The sequence below is a fragment of the Pieris rapae genome, chromosome 24 (genome assembly GCF_905147795.1).
Source record: "Pieris rapae chromosome 24, ilPieRapa1.1, whole genome shotgun sequence".
Taxonomy (NCBI): domain Eukaryota; kingdom Metazoa; phylum Arthropoda; class Insecta; order Lepidoptera; family Pieridae; genus Pieris; species Pieris rapae.
The window spans coordinates 3921347-3943437 of NC_059532.1; the positions used below are offsets into that span (position 1 = coordinate 3921347).

The 22091-nt window shown below is 31.5% G+C and overlaps 1 protein-coding gene across 2 annotated transcripts in view; it reads left to right on the top strand.

Annotated features, from left to right (window-relative positions):
- The window catches only part of LOC110995955 (AT-rich interactive domain-containing protein 5B-like), a 51346-nt gene that overhangs the window by 11722 nt on the left and 17533 nt on the right, over window positions 1-22091 (top strand). For both annotated transcript variants that reach the window (XM_022263413.2, XM_045633600.1), the window contains exon 3: window positions 701-810. In XM_022263413.2, the coding sequence (XP_022119105.2) occupies window positions 701-810 (110 nt within the window). The remainder of the gene's footprint in view (window positions 1-700; window positions 811-22091) is intronic.

The window sequence follows — 22091 nt, forward strand, 5'->3', positions numbered from 1 at the left end:
ACATAGTAACCGTCTAATTAGATGAATTACTGAAATATTGTATTAACTATTTTCACTGAATAAAAACTAACAACAATGTTTGAATGCTGCCCATGCCTTTTAAGAAATGTCTTTAAACTGAAATTTGAATTTGAAACTGAAATGTATGAAGTACAAAGTATGAGATCCAGATGAAGGCGGTTTTTAACTCAAGTCTTAATTGGCTTTAACAATAATAATAAATTTAAAAATTGTCACATTCAGATGAATTAAGAAACTGCACAATCATTATAAAATTGTCACAAGTATAATAATAAGAAGTTCTGTTAAGTTTGCCGTGCCGGGTTTTGAGTCCTTGTTATCCCGAATAGATGCTCCTACGCATGTCCCACAGCAAGTTTTATGTTCTACTCCCCACCCCACTTCGGGCGGATGTGCCAAGTAATGTAATTTAATACATGTTTTATTTCCTTTACAGTGGTTGCCTGCAAGAAATCGCTCGAAAGCGATAAGGCCGCCAGTTGCTTTTCATTAAATTATGCTCAATTTTTTTTTGTAATGCACCAAAGTATATAAATAAATTTGTAATTAACAGAACCACTGAAATGATTAACTATTTGGTGATGTTAAGATTCTTAAGAATTTTATACATATTTCATAAAAACTGTGTTTCATTGTCTGTGATTTTAAAAGAAAATGACTATAATAAAAAAAATTCTAGGAGAACTTCAACTCCTATGGACGGATCGTGTCTCCGATCAGACCCTGGTCTCCTTGAGGCTGTACTTCCTGCCGGAGAACACCCCTGATGGACGAGGACAACAGGGCCAGGTTGGTTTAGATTATAAACTAGTTTAGCAGGGGAAATTTCCAAAATGGGGGAACTTCATACTAAAATAAGCAATCAGCTATGGATCCGTTCAAGTATGACGTAAGCACTATAGGGGGGAGGGGGGTATTTGATTTTATCTTATTTGGTGGTTACGTCAACAGTATTTTTTACATATTACCCACACATTGAATTTATTATTTATGTATATTATATTTTTTCTTATTATTTATTTATTATGCTTGAAAACGCAATGGATTTTCGAGGATTCTTACAAAAATTAATATGTGCTATTATTTTTGAGAGCTTTGCTTACTTTTGCTGACAAGAAGGGCAGTCAATCTGCTTACGTCACACTTGAACGGGTCCTATGTCAAAATGAGATGCAAGCGTCAACATATAGTGAAAAACAGTGAAAATTTTTATGACATATCACATAATACGCCAAAAATCTATCCGTAATTTTCCGTAACACAAAAATTTACTTTGAAATAATCTTAAACTACATAGTAATGATACATAAAATTAAATCGTTTATTTGCAAATGTACAATTAATTATAAAAATCCGCACAATCAGCCATATATAACTTGACATGCAAAATTTCATATAATACAAACATTAACATAATAGGTAAGTTAAATCTAGATAATAATTGATAAATAGAAAATCAAAACAGATTGTAAAAGTTTGGTACCCGTGTTGTGACAATTGACGAATAAGATGTGCTGCGATTTGAAACAGCATTTGTATCGTCTCATGTGAAACTAAAAATTATATAAGTTTGTAAATAGTTTAATATTGATAGACAGATAGGGGATAGTATTGTCTTATATTAACATAGCTTTTACACATTTAAAGATAACACTTTTGTACCGGATTGAAGCTATGTATTATTGTAAATCTTAATATATATATTTCTTGTGTGCGTGTGTATGTGACTGAACTCCTCCTAAACGACTGGACCAATTTTGATGAAATTTTTTGTGTGTGTTCGTGGAGATTCGAGAATGGTTTAGATTCACAATTTTGTCCGCTGGACAATGTTTTTTTTAATTAATTAGTAGTTGTTGATTTTGGAATGTTTTACATTGGATCCGACGGACGGCGCTACCATCGCAGTGTCAAATTTTAAATAATATTCGAATTTTAATTTTAGTCTGTCCCGAAGGTTAGCGCTGCGATCAAATTAAAAAAAAGTTTTGTTATCATTGTGTTATTGTAGACCATGTGCTGGATCGTTAGATATTGCCATAACATTTGAATAATAATTTTCATCAAAATGGTCCAGAATGTTTTAGCTTATTAAAAAAAGTTTGAAATTTTCAAATTAAAGACGTATAGACAGGACAACGTCTGTCGGATCCGCTAGTATTATTATAATTATTTTGACATCATTTTAAATTTATCCGACGTTTCGCATGCTTTACAGCGTGCGTGGTCACGGTGACTGAAGACAAAAGGTGTTGAATGTCAAAAAGTATCACAGCTGTAGAAATGTTGTATTTTCTGTATTTATTTCCCCGGAGTTGTTAAAGGGTTTCTGCAGAAATTGCTCACGGATCACGGCTGACTCCATTTTCGCGGATTATTTGTATTGAGATTTTAATTTGGATATTATTGGTAACAGTAATTACGATGTCAAACAGCGATTCTTCCGCGAACTTGATTTTAATCGAGTTAAAAACTAAATTAGTCCAATAAAATATTCTCCTCTCGTTCTGGCAAATTCAATTTACGCTTTGATGAAAAGAGTCAGTCATTTGTATTTGAAGTTGTATGTTACTAGGAACACATAACATTATACTAAACATGAGAGTAATAAGGACTATACATCAGGCTTAAAATGAGTGAGAATAATAATTACTAACAATAACTTTACATTCGAATTTCGAATTACAATAGACAAAAATTTTAAATAAACCGAAAACACACGTCTCTCTCTAACATGTAGCGCTGTCTCCCTCTAATCCCTATTCGGTAACGCCAACTATTTCATGGATGAAATTATTGCTGTTTTTGGTATGTACTACGAGATGTAGCGATTCTTTAGGATTCTTTAATGCAATTAATTATTCCATGTTGTCATAAACTGAGAATGTTGCAATACACAAATTAAAGCTATAATTTTAATCGCATTACGAAATAAAAGAATTATGTTTGAAATTCTTTGTGTTCGATTTTTATATTGGCGCCTTTGCGGCATCAAGATGGCGTCCGTATTCGCATCCGATCTTTGTTATAAATATTCTATATTTATTTAAAACTGTATGAAAATTAAAAACGATGAAATTACTGTAATGTTTTGGACTTAAAATTTGCCTCTTGCCACGTTGTTTGCTCAAAATATATTACGATATTTTAAGTACACGACTTTACTATTAAATTCCTAACTACTATCACTGTCTTTGTAAATTACTGTCAACCACTGCGCAGCGGGGAGTCTACTACCTGCCAAATTAAAAAAAATATCAAAAATAGAACAAACTTATTTTGACTCGCACCACAATCAGTCCTAACTGGCACGCTCAACGCAAAACAGACCCTATCTCAAAGAAATAACGGCGATATCTACATAACGCTGCGTCAGAGTAATTTTCTAGTACGTTATGGGATTTCGTACTAGGATTTACTGTTTTGATACTTTGATGACAATGTAAAATTAGAAATAAGTAATATAATATATATTAGTTCCATGTTAAGAACAGTCTACTATGTTATAAACGAACGTGCTCTAAAATAGCAACGTTGTTCATAAAATAACTTACATTAATATAAATATAACTTACTCTGTCTCTTTTCATCGCAGCGTTAATACAGTTTTCAGAAAAAGACAAAAGATTTTTTATTCTATATTATTATTATTATACTCAATAAGTTCAAAAGATTGATGGCATTTAAGTCTGTCCCTTTATATCTCAGCGTAAATGCAATCTGAAAGAAAGAGATGAAAGAGGTCTTATGAATAAGGATGTATGTCAGGTTGGTGTCAAAACGTAGCGCTATCTTTATGACAAAAAGTATTTGTTTTGAAATACTATACACATACATACTTATATTTATACACATAATATATAATAATTTATATGATAACAATATTGTGGTGAACTCTGTCAGATATGTCAAGCATCATAATTGGTTTGAGCTCTTGAAATTAGATTAAGGATTGACATTCTGGAATACGTGCCTTAGAGCTAAGCCGACACTTAATGCAAAATAACTTGTTATTATTATTAATAAATGTTACGTAATACTAAATTGTAATTACGGCTCACAACTGTTTAAGCGCAGTATACAATGCCACGTCGCGTTGACTACATGAGGATTTTAACAGATACGTCCATAGAGTAGCTTTCTAACTAAATTTTTTTTTCTGCCAATTACAAAATGTCAAAGTTTATTCATTACATATTATCAATTACGTAATATTAACGGATATAAACATAATTACTTCGAAATAACGGTCGTATTTAAATCCATAATTTTAAAAGTCTTTTAAAAATCTATGTTATATATAATGTTTTTACATTCCGAACATTTGAGACAAAGTGGAAGAGAAAGACTTCCAGAGAGGTTTAATTGCTGGAAGTCCTTCTCACTTTCTTACGAACTGTGGAATCGAATCCCTGGGAGACAGACCTAAAATTGTTTAAAGAGTACTGCTCCATCAAAAGCAGCCCCTAAAATGCGTGACCAAAGGCTTCAATGCTCGTCCGCCGTCTCGTAGGCTAGTTTGCAGTTTAGTATAAAAAATCAAGATAAGATTGTCATAAGAAAATGTATAAGCGTTTTATACAGCCTGATCTACAGCGAGGCTTATAATTTACTGACTTGAAAAAAATTAGTGCAAACCCAGAGATTCAAATGGGTGACCTCAAGGTAGAGAAGAAGTTCACGAAGGCTTGAAGTAATGAAAAATGTTACTAAAGTAAAAACAAAAAGGAACTCTTTTGTCTCTTTCTGTCAAATTACGTTTACGCTGCATTGAAAAGGGACAGAATTAAATAAAATTTATTGTATGGAATTAGTTTAATTGAACTCTTTTCACTACTATTCTTATTCGCCTCTTATTCTTCGTAAATTTTATTTACGCTACGATGAAAAGAGACGTAAGAAATCTAATAGAGGTTAAAAATTTAATAATTCTTGTCCCATTTATTTCGGATCTAGGCATTCGGCTATCTTATCGTGGGTTCACTCTCCGTAAATAACTGATAACCGTACAGGTACAGTCGTGGACACAATTGGATTGAATTAATTTAATTTGTTAAGTTTTTATTTTGCCTTTCCGATTTAAAATTTTAAGAGCAGTGTTGGCCTAGGCTTCAGTGTGCGAATCTCATTCCTGAGGTCGCTCGTGTGAAGGAAAACATGCCAAAACCGACTTATCCTTAGACCCGAAAAGCCTTCAGCGTGCGTCAGGAACAGGAGGCTAATAACGTACTTGCCTATTAGATACATAAAGAAATCTAAAAATGTAACGTTGTTGATGTATTTTTATTTACTTTCTATTATTTCATTTTAAAATTGTTATTTCATGAACTTAGTTAGCTATGCCTGTAAGATTCTTACCGCTTGTTAGCGATAAGCCCGCTGCATCCTCATCATTACGTAAATCATCTAATGATTTCCGTAACTTGACTTATACAAAATATTATAATATAATTTAACTATAGTTAACAAAAAATAACCTTGGATACACTTTAATTGACAATATTATACATACTACTTTAATTGACAATATTATATTTATACATAAAATATGAAAGTTATCTGTGGAATTGTATATTGTTAGGTTGATAAGATTAATAATACTACTATATTAATTTATATGATAAAATACTAAATTAATACTACACTATTAACGATTATTTAATGCATATTTGTTGTATTTGAACTTAAAAATAAATAAATATTTAATTTTAGTTATTATTATATTAGTGTAGGTTGTTATTATTAATTTTCTTATTAATTAAGTTTTTTGGCTATTATTATGTTTTTATAGGTTTAGTTATTATATTACACCTTAAGTTATATTTTTTTTTGTTTTTTTAGTTTTTGTCGTATATTTTTTATCTTGTGGTTGTTTGTTCAATGTTTTCCCTTTCTAGCTTGCTTATATTCCAATATAACTGATGTGTATCTGTGTAAAATTTGTGATGACACATTTTCTTGTATAATTTTATGCATACACGTTGTTTTAGAAGTTATAAATAAATAAATTATTCTGTCAAAACTTGTGTGACGCTATTGTTAATCTATATATTTTTAAAACGTGATTTTCGACTCGATTATACGCAAGTAATAATACTTACAAACGAAAAGTACCTTTAACGTTCGCGTAGATAAGATTTCGTTGGTCGGAATTATAAAAATTGTTATTTAAATTATACATAATAGGCCAGTGTTGGTCTAATGGCTTCATGCGACATTCATCCCTGAGGTCCTAGGTTGGAATGGCTGTGCACTAATGGACTTTCATGCTCATTTAACATTTGCTCGTAAGGAATATATCATGAGGAAACCGGTTTACCTTAGAGCCTTGGCCTCACAAATGAGAAACATACATCGCCCTCTGTTATATCTACCTCTGACTGGTCAGCAGATCCTCGTCTACTCTGTTGCATCAGCAGTATTTTTGGTACATGAAATTAAGGTGCCCCAACTAACTTATAGTTTTGTTGTATTGATTGCTAGACTGTATTAGAGAAGAATTGCATATTTGATTTTATTTTACGATGTGTTTCCCTTACATATCAATTTAACGTTTTGTATGGGAGGAATAAAAGGTATATTTTTTAATAGAAAATATTGAATTAATCAAAGTTGAATATCCTCTAATTTGGTAGCAGTCTTTTGTGCAGTGTATGGTCTAGTGTTGTCGTGAAGCGGTAGTGGCCTAGAGTGATTAACCTGACTTGGTTGTTTAGCAGCTTTATTTTCGATGATGGTTTGCAGTTGCTGACAATAGACATTTGCCGCATGCGTCTGGCCATATTTAAGAAAGTATTATTTACTCGTACATAAAACGTAGATATAAAATGACGTGTTTGTGTTGTTTTTTCCTCATTGAAAGATAATTTAAACTTGGTTTTGCGATAAAATGTGTGATTTGATTGATAAATAAATTGTGATGATTAGACGCCTTAGTTGTTAAAAATACAGATAAAACAGTCACGTAATTGGTTATTTGATTAACTCCATTGTTTGATTTATTGACGTCGGCAATAATGCTTTAACAATTCAGTCAATTTACATAAAACCATGAATAATTATACACCTAAACATTTTTTAGATATCAGACTATCTGTTCTTCGAACCATGTAAAAATCCGTTCAGTAGTTTTTGAGTAAATTATGTTCATATCAAACGTGGGCATTCGCACGAATAAAGTGGCCCGTAAACTTAAATTATTCCATTAGTGACTGCAATACATTCCTTGCTAAGAGCATTGACAATTATATACCTTTAGGTTTCTTAGAAATCAGACTCTTCTAGACAGAATCTATTGGTGAAACTACATAAAAATCCATTCTGTAGTTTTTGAGTTGTTCGCGTGTTATTATTAAAAATCACAATACTAACGTTGTGATTTTTGTTCATTCATGGGCGCTATCAAACATGTCCTGGAAAAATGGTATGACAGCTCTTGATGTCCTAAAATACGACTATACTGATGATCTGACACTAATTTTTAGTAAAACATTTATAACAAAACGACTCCATTGTACTATTGTTCTGTTCAGTAATTATTTATGAACATAGCACAGGGCTGCCAATTCACCACAGGGTTGTCAGTTTAGCAAATTTATTTTAGTATTGGTAAAACATTACTATTGTCAATAATAATTCAATATCGCTTTGGACATTTCAGGTTTACTTATCCTGAACATAGATGGCGCATTTATTAATTTATATTATAAAACAAATTCAATAGATATTGTTCATAGATCGCTTATTTTATTTAAATCACATACATAAGATACACATATACATACAAGATAGATACTTAGTCTACCTTTTAGTAGCTCCATACCAACATATGGAACATTTTGCTATGCCCCGTCGGGACTTTTCTATTCTCCAGAATATAAACTGGTTTTTAAGGATTTCCCAGTAGTTTTTCCAATTTATATTCCCATAAAATCTTCCTCAGAGTTAAAAAAAAGCTGAAAAAAGTTTTCGAGATTTGGGCATTTTTTTTATTTACCTATATTTTATTAATTTTCTATAAATATAAAATAAAATAGTATGTCGTTAATTTACATTAAACAATAATGAAAATACTGAAAACTTCCTAGGAAACAGATAAGTGAAATCTGCATAAAAATCTGTTCGGAATATTGCGTTTATATAAACGCGTCATACTTTATATTTAGATATTGTCTCAATAATGTTCAAAATTAAATATAGAGTTTGACACCTGTCAGATGTTTATCGAACAGGCGTAAATTTAAAAATACATTTTTGGTATAGTTTGTATATTCAGATGTTATGACTAATGTATTGTTGACAACTAATTGGATATGACGTCACCAATAGGCTATGGTCATAGTGATATTTGTTAGGATGTTTTGTCCTTTTCTCTATCGTATTAATGATATATATTAATAACGTATATACGTTTAAGACAGATTTACTATTCGTATTGTACTAACACTGAACTGAGATTCAGTCATTACTATTTTACACGCCATATTTTTTTAAGAAGATTAAAACACAATTAAAAAATGTCAAACAATAGAAGTTCCAAATTCAAATTTATCAATAGATTAGCTACAATATTAGATAATAATCTGCAGTTGAAAACGTCATCGAGCCAACCCTACCGAAGCTAAATGTATCTTAAACAAATTGCGACTTTATCGCCCAGTCATTAAAATTCGAATTTCAAATCCACATTTTACAGATTCAACTCACGCTCGACCTGTGAGATTATTCCATTTTTGAAATGTTCTAAATTTTCGCGTGCTTAAATTAAATTCAACTTTATTCCAAAGTTCTTAAGTCCGATATCTATTGAACAGGGATTCAATGTGTGCGTGACCATAAAATTTGTGCTGTGTGCGTATATTAAAGGTTGGTTGCGTGCTTGGAACAGGATTGCAACTTTTTAAATGAAATATTTGTTTTAATTATTCCTTAAATAATTAAATTATTGTGGATTTGGTTCTATATCTACTTTTAGTAAGTTTTTATTAAATACAGAAGTTCTTAAAAGTATTGGTCCCTAAAATGTCGAAATTTATCGAAATTATCGATATTTATCGAAAATATAATCTATGACTATAATTTTATACTCAACTTTTTAACTTCAACTGTGTATTATGATGCATTCAGCAAGATTTATTTTTATGGTAATTACAGTTTTTCTGATGGCCCTTTATCATATAAAATAAAGGGCCATCAGAAAAACTGTAATTACCATAAAATCAAAGGTATTGGAAAATTACCCGATGCCCGATCTGTATATGTTATCGAGAACTGCAGTATGTGTACATCTCACTTCTTTTATATATACGCCAATACTTTATATACAATACTATCTCTGCATTAGCCTCCAAAGATATCTTTTATACGATTGCTGAAAAAAAATAGCGGCTAGATTTGATTACCATAAACGAGGTATTTTCAAATCAAAATGATGTAGGGTCCTTTGAAAGGCCATGAAAAGGCCGATAACCGACCGAGTCTCTCATGTGTTGTGTGCCATAAAAATATATAAATTTCTATAATCTATGGTTTGCGAGTTGTAACCTTTTTCCCAGGCGGCGCATAAATATCAACAATGGAAGGTAATTTCTCTGAACACTAGATATGCACCTGGCTTTTCTTATAGTGTCTTCAATATACCGTGTTTTAGAAAATAATTGATGCTATTTAAGCGCGAAATCGGAAGTCGCCACTTTGTCTTGTGTCAATTGTTAATATAGTCTATATTTATTTCTCAAATATTTAAAACATATGTGTACCACAATGACGATGACCTGACACTTCAAAACGCACTAACGTAGTATGTTCAGCTGTGCATATAAGTATACCTTCTCGACCTTAGTTCTAGTCACGGCTGCCTGCTAAGTGAGCCATTGTCTCCTCGTGCTGCAGCTGGAATAGACCATAAATAGCCATTCATATATTGTTATTGATTGTATTATATAACTGCCAAAAAACGTGGATCTCGAAAACCACTTAACCGAATTCGATGAAACTTTGATACCATATTGCAAAATTAAAGTCTGTTTAGTAAAATAATTATCATTTATTCATATTAAATATAAAAAGACTTAATAATAATTAAACATATGTAAAATTCGCAGTCTACGTCATGTTGCGTTGTCTGTCAAGCTCTGACAACATATTTATTTACAAAAAAATTCTTAACAAAAATCTTCTATAACATTTTGACAATTGACACATGAAAAATGGTTCCTAATTATTTAAGATGTCATGTGGAACATGTTGCAATGGTTGCAGCTCATTACAAACGTTGTGTTTGTTGTGTTGTGATAGAAGAGTGGCTGAGAGTTTATTGACACTTCTACTCTTCCGTTCTACGCCCTTGATTTGAGAACTGGCAGTTAATGTAAAATTAGAAGCATTCAATGTATATTTATTTTATGACGTAATATATAAGTGTAGATTGTGTTACCTAAATGAATAAATTTTTAAGATTGAATTTGAATTCACTCTGCCAGTCACGATAAGTTATATCTGGATCTATAACAAAGTGTCAGAAGATGTTTTTTTATCTGTGACCTTTTTAGTATGGATACTTGTCTCAGCTGTCCCGAGAAATCCTTAGAACCCGCCTCCAAAACAAAATTTCCAGAGATAGCAAAGTTAAAACTTATAATTGGTGTGTGTGTATTAGCGTTACTGAGATGTGTATATTTACTTTATTAAGTTGTATATCATTTTTGTAGGACATTGACATATTTAATAAAATAAAGGCTGCTTTATTAATAATGTCAAATTAAATAATAATACACATATTATATTTATTAGATAGTTACTTACACAATATTGCTTCAGTGCTTAAAACTAGCAATAATAAAATAATTAACAAGAAAATAAAACAGTTGCATACATCAGAGCGACAACCCTTCTATAACGTGGGGGACGGAATTAAGCGTGCGAGGGAGACAGATATAATCTTTGCGCTAAAAGGAGATGGAGTCGATTTTATTGCTATTTTTAAAACTATTTTTTTTTAATTTCGTATAATAAGGCATATATATAGTTTGCCCTAAAGGGTAAATAAATGAATATCTTCCCAAACCTTATAAAGAAATTATACTCCTATAAGTATTATTTTGTTTATTTCTGTCTTAATGTACGTGTTGACGCTGTAATCAAAAGGATAGGGTATAAATATTTAAGATTCATAAAAAGTTTATTACGTACGTCAATATTGGCAAAATTGATAATTTTGATGATTATGACACTGATTTAGTGTAAACACTCACTTATTTTGACTTATTGACCTATATCCTATCCATCATCTACAATAAGTCTCCATCGCATTTGGTCTTGAGCCTCGTATTTCACCTCGCTCCAAGTCTTTCCAGCTCTCTTTGCCTCATTTGCCTTTCAAGCTTGGGTATATGATTGGAATCTATTTGGAGTGTATTGCATATCTATTTCCACTGGTGTCGCCCGATCTGCTGGCTACAGGCAGCTGGCAAATACCTTTTACTCAAAACAGCTTAAACCTGATTAGTTGCGTTTCTGTATTTGTAATTAAATTACTTTGTAAACAAAAATGAAAATTATTAATGAATATTGAAAAAAATAAGTGTATACCGACTCATTGTTTTTTCCGTTCCGTTGTAAAAAATGAGCGCACACTCAGGCATTCAGGGCTGTCAACATAATAAAAGAGTAAATAAGAAATCGATATTTTTTTCTATTTATAATCTATGAAATAATGTAGTGCCTTTCTGCGTCTGATTCGTCTGTATTAAATTTGTATGTAAGTTTCGGTAGGAAATTCCCGTCACATTTTTAAGAGCACTGTGTGGTGCCCTGTTACAAAGAATAGCTTCAGGTACACTATAATTAAGTCTGGGCTGTTGAAGAAAGGACTTAAGATGAGTTGCGTTCTCATGCCCTACTAAAAAGTTAATTTCAATAAACAATTACTTTAAAAAATTTGCTGTAACGAGCCGATTATATTATTACTTAGCTATCTTTTCCAGGCAATCCAGGTTTATAGCTCAATGCTAAAAATCCTCATTTTAATGATCTATTTACAAAGCATTCTAATCATTTCATTATTGTAATTCATCAAGAGAAGGTGATGTGAATATTTAAAACGCGATTTATTTTTACGTTATACGTAAATAAAAAAATATAATTTTATAAACCATTATTAAGTTTTTGACAGCCCTGTGCCCTCGAGTTTCGCTTTACTTAGCACGCTCTGTGGCAATATCGGTGCAACTGAATTTTTGTTTTCTTTTTATTTTAATGTTGAAAATTCAAATATAATTTTTGAGTTTTTGTATGTTCTGAGAGTATGGTATTGGTTAACTTTATTTGTCGGGAATCGATCACTAAGTGAAAATATTAATTTCCACTTTAAATACAATTTCTATGACATTTTCTTTAACTTTAATCTACCTTGGAGCCATAATGATAAACAATACTTTAATATGAAGTTTTATTGATATGTGTAAGATATATCCTTAAAACACAGTTTTTATATAACTAATAATATAAAATTTATGAAGAATAAAACTCAGTGGCGCATTTTTCTGCTGCGTCCGATAATGTTTCGTAAGCAAAATTGTGTAGCGCGACCAGCTAGACTTAATAGTTTTTTTATAAATGTTCTAACCCCGATTTTTATGTCAACTATTGTGTTTGATAAATAGATTTATATTAAAAGTATAAATGGGGTTTGGGGCGAACATTTTTGTGTTTTATTGTTTAACAGAAATCGAAACTGAATTTAATAAAAAAAAATATTTGTTGTTTTAATATAAAAAATAAAATAATAATGTGTTTTGTTCTTTTCCGGAAAATTAAACTGAATAAATTAATAAAAAAATTATAAAAAATGTTTAAGTTAAATAATTATGTAAAAAGGTCGTTGACCTTGAGTACTTGCGTGACAACATTAACATTAAAATATGCTTTACGCAGTGGTTCAGTGGTTAGACGGTAAGAGGTACTGGATTCGTTAATAGTGTAAGCGACTTCAAAAGGAGTTAAACTAAGCACGTTTCATTTGTATCCACAAATTTCTCTTAAAAGTTTCATCTAAAGCGCCATTGGACACCCAAATGGGCAGTAATTTTTTGTGGGTATGTTACCGGCCCATAAATGTCCTAATATATATCATAATATACATTATATATAGGTACATTTTGTGTTGATATCTCTGGATCACAGGATCGATTTCAAAAATTCTTTCACCAATACACAGCCAGTTTAGTTGTTAATCATAGGCTGTATACACAAATGCAACACAGCCTTAATGAGAGATATTTAAATGCTAGAGAACCGTATAGCTTGATAATCAACGGATTTTAATGTTTGAATGCCCTTGTACGATATGAAAGGAATTTACTCGAAAACTACCAAACGGATTTTTGTATAGTTTTCACTTATAAATCGTCTGATACTTAGGTATCTTTATCTATGCAAGCTTAAAGTATATAATAGTTTAGTATTTTATGTAATTTTACTGAAAGACAGAAATACAGGAAAATAGTATTAAAATATTATATACTTAAATAATCGTTAGCGACGACTCGTATCTTTTAGATATATGTAGTATATAGATTAAGAAAGGTTACGGTTGCAAAAAATTGAAATTTTTGACTAAATTCGTTACATACAAACAAAACGGTTATGAATCCATTACTATTTCCAGTATAGAATAGCTATGTAACCCCTTTTTCGCAGTCGGTTAACACACACAAGGATCGTCACATTTAACTCGCGTTATCGATTCCCTACTAATAATAGAAGTGTATTAATTCTCCGTCCAAGTCATGAGCGGAGCGATTTTTTAAAATTAAAATTTTAAAATTTATTTAAGTACACATTTATGTTCTTTTCTATATAAATTTTAGACTTCTATGTCAGTATTTATAATAATTTAACTTAAACAAGGCGAAATATTGAACAGATTTAGATCAATTTCAATATAGTTGTATAGTGGCAGAAGGCTCACCTGATAAGTATTAGCGCCTATAGGCAATCTTAAAGCTGGAGAGGGGCAGCTATGGACAATATTATGGGTGCGTTGCCGTCTTTTAAACGCCTTTAAGAGGTCGTATCGCTAATATTGTCTACAGCTTTTAAGCTATCATATAAGTAACATCTGCAAGTTCAAAATCGCTACCGCTTATAACTCAATTGCAATCCGGTTTTAAGCAGTATGAACAGGATTAATGTCCGCCCAGTTGATTTAACTGGGCTCAATATTTGGACTTTACGTTTTAAACAAAAGTGAATTTGACAAGGTTCTATAAATGTATTTTGCTAATTTAGCGAATTAGTTAGGGTGCAGATAAGTTAAGTTTAGATTAATGTAACAATTAAATAGTATTTATTTCCAACATACAAATATACTATATAATCAACTTAGTAATAATAATTATAATATGATAAATATACAATAAATACAAATTGAAAACGTGTGGCCCGCGTTTTGTACCTTTTGGCAGCATTTCCACGCTGTATTGCGATACTTATTTCTTGAAGAACGCACCAGCTAGGGTTACCAGGTGACATTATATAAAAATTATTAAATTGAGTTCATATACTAAGTTAAAGTTGAATCAATAATTTGACGGACGCCATCTTAAGTCCCGCCTATTTCAAATAGATTTGAAATATTCTGCGTTTAGTGCAGCATTCGAATGGCTGTGCACCAATGGAGATGCGATGAGCGCAAAATTGTGAGAACATCGGCTTTAGATCCAAATAGTTAATGTGTGTCAGATACATGAGTCTGATGATCTTTCCTATGAGATTGACATTGAGAAATACATACAGAAATGCTGTGGTGGTATTAATTTTTATTATCTGTGAAGCGACATGTGAGAAATTGATTCAATTTGCTTTCTTAGCCGTTCAAGAATTACGTAAGCATTATGAGGGGCTTTGATTATCTTAATTTTGTTGATATGAAGAAAGGTGGTGATTACGTCAGTAGTAATTTACTGTTTTCACATGGCAACCCACTGTATTTGAAAACGAAAGGATTCCTACAGATAATGAAAACTTGACTTTAAATGTACTTCCTTATACAAAGGGAAGTTTTAAGAACTTTTATTCTTAAAAGGCCGGCAACGCACTCGCGAGCCCTCTAGCAGCGAGTGTCCATGGGCGGCTATCACTTAACATCAGGGGAGGCTCTTGCCCGTTTGCCCCCTTTCTATAAAAAAAAAGAATCACCATCACGCCCTCACACACCATCACAACACAGCCGAATTAGGTATTACTTAGTTTAATGTATTTAATCATTTTAATTGATATTTTCCTTTCGTACATTGAAAGACAAAACACTGAGACAATACAAAAAGCCAAAACAGATTATATACGTAAACAATATATGTAGGTATATGAAACAGAAAACATGCAAGTACATGAATAGACAAACATACCTAAAACAAATACAAATAAAGAAATAATAAAATAATAATACTTAAACAAAATCAGAGTCTTCCTGCTTCTTCAAGTACTTCTTCATATCTTTTTTTTTGAGGTGGAAAAGATCACACACAAGATGATGATAATGGATATTATGTGTGTTTTATCTTTATAATTGTTACATATTATAATTGTTAGCTGTAGGATTACGAAGCGCCCTGTCATGTCTTTATACAGAATGGTTTTGAAGTTAGATTTAAACGTATACATATTTAAACCCATACATGAAATTAACATTAAAGAAGTGAAAAAGTCTCTGTAAACAAACCCTTCACAATCTCTAGTCAATAACAAAAAATAGCGATTTCCTAATCTACGAAATTCTACGTTATTAATAAGCTAAGTAAACAATGTTTTGAATCTTATAGCAATAGGATAAGGTTGAAATCGCTGTGGATATTTGAGATTGGACTTCGGACGTTATCTGAAAACTTTGAACTGTGTACTGCAATTGAACGCCTTTGATATATTGACTTATTTATTTAATTATAAGTAATCTTACAGCTTATACTTATACATATTATAAGAATAAACACTAAGACAATGCAGAAAGCTAAAACAGATTACATCGATAAACAATACATGTATGTATATGAAATAGAAAACAAGCAAGTACATCAATAGACAAAGATACATTAAAAAAACTAAAGTAAACTGAAATTTAACTTTTCAAATAACAAATAATACTTAGAATTTTAAATTACTACTTAAACAAAATCAGATCTCCCGCTTCTTCAAGTACTTCTTGACATCTTTTTTTTGTGGTGGTAAAGATCCTGATAATGAACTTAATAGTTATAACTTCAGCGTGTGACCCCTGAGGTCGTAGGTTCAAATGTGTTTTAATGTGGGCTTTTAATTCGCTCATATGAAGGAAAACATAGTGAGGAAACAGTCTTTTGCTTCACAGTCGTGTGTCAGGCGCAGGAGGCTGATGACCTTGCCTATTAGACATTGTGAAACAGATACAGAAATCTGAGGTTCAGAGCTAAAAAGGTTATTCCGCCACTGATTTGTTTTTATTTCTTAATCTATTTGATGTAGCACACTTGTACACATGTATGTGTTGTGTTTTTGTATCTTGTGTGTGTTCTGTTAATGTCTGTGTTTCGTTAGTGTACCTTTTTTAATCAACAAACCTATTTCACTGAGTTTCAATAAAATACGACTCGTATTTTTTATTATTTTCGATGTCAGTCAAAGAATACGAAGTGTATTCTTATCTTCGAAAGAATGTAAAGTAATTGCATTAGTAATTTGCGATACGAAATTTCTGAATTTCGATAAAAATATTGGATATTTATATTATAAGATACTATCATCGATATGAAAGTTTTGTTTGTATGTAATAAACAGAACTATGATATAAATATTCTCTACTAATTTTTTAAAGAGCCGGCAAAGCACTGCCAGTTCTTAAAAAGCCGGCAACGCACTACCAGTTCTTAAAAAGCCGGCAACACACTATTAATTCTTAAAAAGCCGGCAATGCACTATCAATTTTTTTCAGGCCGCCAACGCAGATCCATTTCTTAAAAAGACGGCAACGCACTGTTGCCTAAAGAGCCGTTACGTCAATGGCTCCCGGCGTAAATTTTGATGCCAATGTCATTGTTTGTATAAAACATCTATGAACAAATATTTGGTAGTCTGTAATGTCGGTTTACAGACGATAATTTTACGTGATAAGAAGACATTGAAAAATTGCATACTTTTACGAATTCAATTGAATTGTTATCACTAAATTATCATTATTTTGTGTAATACAAAAGAATAAGTTGAAAAATATTTATTTTAATTAACATATTTTTGCACTTTTAACTCAAATATTTTTTTCAATTATCGAAGAACAATATATTAAACTATATCGCTTATCAAATTCTTAAAATTATTTACGCTTTTTGCTGCAATTGTTATTATAAACAATACAATTCACATCAACTTTTCACTTCACTTTATAAACAGTTGACAAATAGTTCACGTATATGTTGTATTGCCGCTGACTCTAAAGAAGACACGTCGGATATTTAAAGCGATTAGATATAAGGATATTAAGCAAAGTATGAAAATACCTACTGCAGTGCCATCTGCTGGGCTGATTTGTGAATCTAAACCAGCTAGTGGACGAAACGTATACAAAAATAAAAAAGTGCGTGCGTACAAAGTACATCTAGAAGTGAAACTTCTTTGTAAATTAATTATTACTAAGGTAAATGCCCCAATAGATGATCATGTACCTGCGTATGATCACTCCATGTATTTGTATATCTATATTCACACTGTATACGTGCTAATGATGCGCCTAAAGAAATATAACTTAAAAATCATTCAAATCAAGGGGAGTTCAGTGACGTACACACGTACAGTAGAACTATATACATATGTGAGCTATAATATCCTTTAAACCAGCACACAGTGTGAAAATGTAATTGAAATTGGTTAAGTAGTTTAAGAGTCCGTAGCGGACAAACCACGTGTCACGTAATTTATGTAAAAGATTAGAACTCTCAAGTGTTTATTTTGGGTATTCACAAACTAATTTTCGATTCGTGCCACTAAAGTCAGGTGAAGTCAAAGCTAGTATAGCTTCGTGTAGATTTTAAAAACCTCGAAAAGATTTAAAAAAAGTTAACAAAAGTTAACAAAAACATCGAAAAATGAGTAAATATCAAAATGTCCCAATCGTAGTAGGCGACCCAACTCTCATCTTTCACTGCTTAGCAGGGACGTACTCCAAAATTTATATTTGAAATTATTAATTACATAATCACGGTTATTTGAACATGGCGGTTTACGTTATTATAAGATAAGTTGATTTACATTTAAAGTCCTCTGTCCCCAAGTGGGGCAGAGGACAGCGTAGACAACCGACCTGATCGGTTTTGAGCAGCTCTTAATTTGACTCCATGTCATTCCTTTCCTTGTGTCTGTCATGATACTTCATTGCCATGTCTCTTTTGAGGCCACATTTTCTTTTGTCTTTTCCACTTTTGGCGTTTTATAGAAATGTCAATTGCTTACTACTAATTATGAATACACAACGCAAGCTGAACGATTGCTTTTAAATGCTCAAAAAAATTATAATATCTTATATCTCTATTATATTTATCGAATGTAATCTATTTCTATGTCTATATATGAAACCGCGGTTTATATTAAATGCAACATTTATCTCCAGAGTCTCCAGAGATGACGTTTTTCCAATTTGATCCCACACCCCTTCCCATGCTTCTTTCCAAACAGTTTAAATGCATATAATTACCTCATTAACACGCAGACTGACACAGTATCAATTACGTAATAAGGTTTCGTGGGTCGATTACATTCTTACATATGTTACTATGTTGTGCTTTTTGCACTTTTTAAATAAGGGCGTTCAAGTATTAAGTATTTTGTAACGAAATTTTTGCAGATGTTTGATTTATGAAGTAACAAAAAACTGTATTGCATATAATAAAAATAACACAATAACACTTACAATATTAATTACTACTAATTATATATTTGATAAAGCTTTAATATAAAAAAGTAGATCAAACCCCTCTCCAGCCCTTAACCCATTAAAAAAGTTTTAAAACCCCTCAAATTTGAAACTAATATCCTAGAAACTAGTAAGTGCACGACGTACGCTAGCGTAAATACGACCTGGAGTTCCTGCCATAACCCAATGGATGAAGTTGGCGTCCCAACACGTTAGTCCTTCAAGACAAAAAAAAAAAAAAAAAACATTTGTGCAATTCACACATGGTAGAAGTGAAACCTTCAAAAACAAAGTTTTTATAAGTAATCAAATATAAATTAATCATTTTCCACTATCTAAATGTGTGTGTTCTTTAAAAACAGTTAATTATACATTTTAATTTATAAGTTTAATATAAATCTTTAATTTGACAAAAACTAAAACAACGAAAGTTTGAAATTCGATCAAAAAAAAAGCGGCAGTAAAGAGAGGCTGTATAATGCCTCCTATCTCATTTTCTCCCACGTTAAATCTTATGAATTGATATTTCTGTCTCTCTTTACCGCTGCATCCGGTTTGAAATCACGACGATTCGAAAGAAGTTTATCTATCTCATTTTCTCCCACGTTAAATCATATGAATTAATGTTTCTGTCTCTTTTTACTGTCGCTTTTCCGTTGCATCGGGTTTGAAATCACAACGATTCTAAAGAAGTTTCACTTCAACATACATTCGTTAATACTCGAATGCTTTTCCTAATTTTCCAACCAATTGCCTGTATTAGTCCCGTGTGACGTCAATGCTTAGGTCACGTGGTCATGCCCTGTCTATGAATCAATGTTTTCTTGTGTCTCATAATTCCATGGTTATGAAGAACATCGTGAGGATGCTATGTCTTTTACAGCTAACACTTAGCGTTTAAAATAACTGTGGTATTAAAAAAAATGTGGTAGATAAAACTCATGTAACATCATGATAATTTTAAGAAGATTATTTTGTTTTTCATAAACTAAATATAAAAAAAATATTTAATTAAAATATTCAAATTGGCAGTCCAGTCCATCTCTGTCTTCCCCTCCCGCACCTCATTTCGTGTTATTGAGAATTTATGTCCCTAAAGCTGAGTTCACAATGCTATTGTTAATTTTTTATTGTATAATTTTATTTGTTACCGATTTTTACGTGTGACGTCCCGGCTTTGACTAGATCTTTAATTTGGTATATTTTGGAAATAAAAATATGTAGCTTTCTCTAACTACATATCTTTATTTCCAAAATATACCTAAGGCAAGCTTTGGAATACAAATTGCCAGCCAGTGTTAAATGTGTATTTAAAGTTATATCTTATAAATGACAGTAGTGTCTTTGTATATGTAGTGTGTATTAGCAAGCTGCACTAGATAAATAAATATATGAGGATATGATTTATATGAGAGGGTGGTGAAGAACCTCACAAGCCTACAAATTCCCGTCCGATACTATATACATATGTGAATATATAATTTAGTGCGGTATGTCTGCATCAAGAAACTTAAGGTTACTCTAAGAAGATCGGTTAAACTAAGAACCTAAAGTAAACTAAAAAAAAACTTGAACGAACAGAGGTTCAAAATGAAACAATTATCTCAAAGCTCAAAGCATCAACACGATAATTAATGAGTTGGAGAAGCCTTCACCACTATGGGAAGAAGTGAGAAATGAATAAGACAGCAAAATTAGTGAGCACTTGGTGTATTGCATCTTTAGCTATTAAATTATGTATCAGCCACTGTCAGCAGTTGGTTGAATGTTCAGATGAAAATCATCATTTTCTAATATATAACAAGAACTCATTAGAATGAATGAAAGCTTCTAGAAGAAGCTTAATTAGCCGGGCTTTTAAGTTACTGAGAAGTGTAGTTCTGTAAATCTACAGACAACTCAAATTTCAATTATGACACTAAATACATAACAACAATGTTTTAATCTTCGAAAAATAAGCTTTATATATGTATATAAAAAGTAAGTACTAGAAACATACTAGTTTTTTTATAATATACTAGATGGCTTGGTTGGGAGTTGACATAAATCAAAGTCATCGCGATTTAATTCAATATTATTTATTTGTAGGATTATTGTATAAAGCTCAAAAACGATTGATAATTTAAATAATAGAGTGTTAATGTTCTTTTAAGTTTAATATTGTAATTAGTATAGTGTTTATGTACTTAAAAAAACTGTATTTTCAGAGAAACACAATTGTTTATTTGATCTTTAAATTTTAAATAAAATAAAGAAATATTATGTTATATATATATTTGTATATTATGTATTGTACTATGTATAGTACATACTGTATAGTATGCTTATTTGTCCAGAAAAAAATAGATTTTGCTTTTACGATTTTGTGAAATAATCTAATGATAAAATAATGCTATAGATTTAATTTACGATAAATGAATCTCAGACGATATAATATGTCCCAAACATTTGACCCCTTATAGTATTGACTTTGTATTTTTTATGTGCACGCGCCTTTACGTCAGGGGCGATGCACTCGCTAGACTCGAAGCGTTATCATTTGTATGTGTGTGTCACGACAAATACAGGATGCTCCGATTTGGTGATTTATTAAAACTTTGTTACATTAACACTAATTCTTAATCAGGAATCGGCATCGCTTACAAGCGATGTCTTCCAGGCGACCCTAAAATAAAATTATATAAAGAGATATAAAGGCGCAGTTTAAACAGATACAACCCCAGCGTGATAACACGCTTGGAGAATCAGACCTCTGCGCGTCCATTATGGAAACATTTAGCATTTGGTAGTGGCTCAAAACTGTCCGTCAAAGGGCGTACCGATTCTTAAAAGACCGGCAGGGTCAAGCTAACCGCTTAATAGCCTGTATAACCGCGGTAGACGAACCAACAAAAATTGTTAGTTCAATGTCAGCTATATTAATAATAATAACCTTTTTCTGTTTTTTTTTATCGGACATTTCGGCGTATTCTTTATTTTTATTTTTCGTAGATTGATTCTTTCTTCCATTTCTGCTTGTCCGCTTGCCAGGTGGCAAAGGCCTCCTACAATCTACTCCATTCTGGCCTTTCTAAGGCCACTCTACCTCATGTTGTTCCGCGACTTGTCTAATGTCGTCGTCCCATCTTTTTTGTGG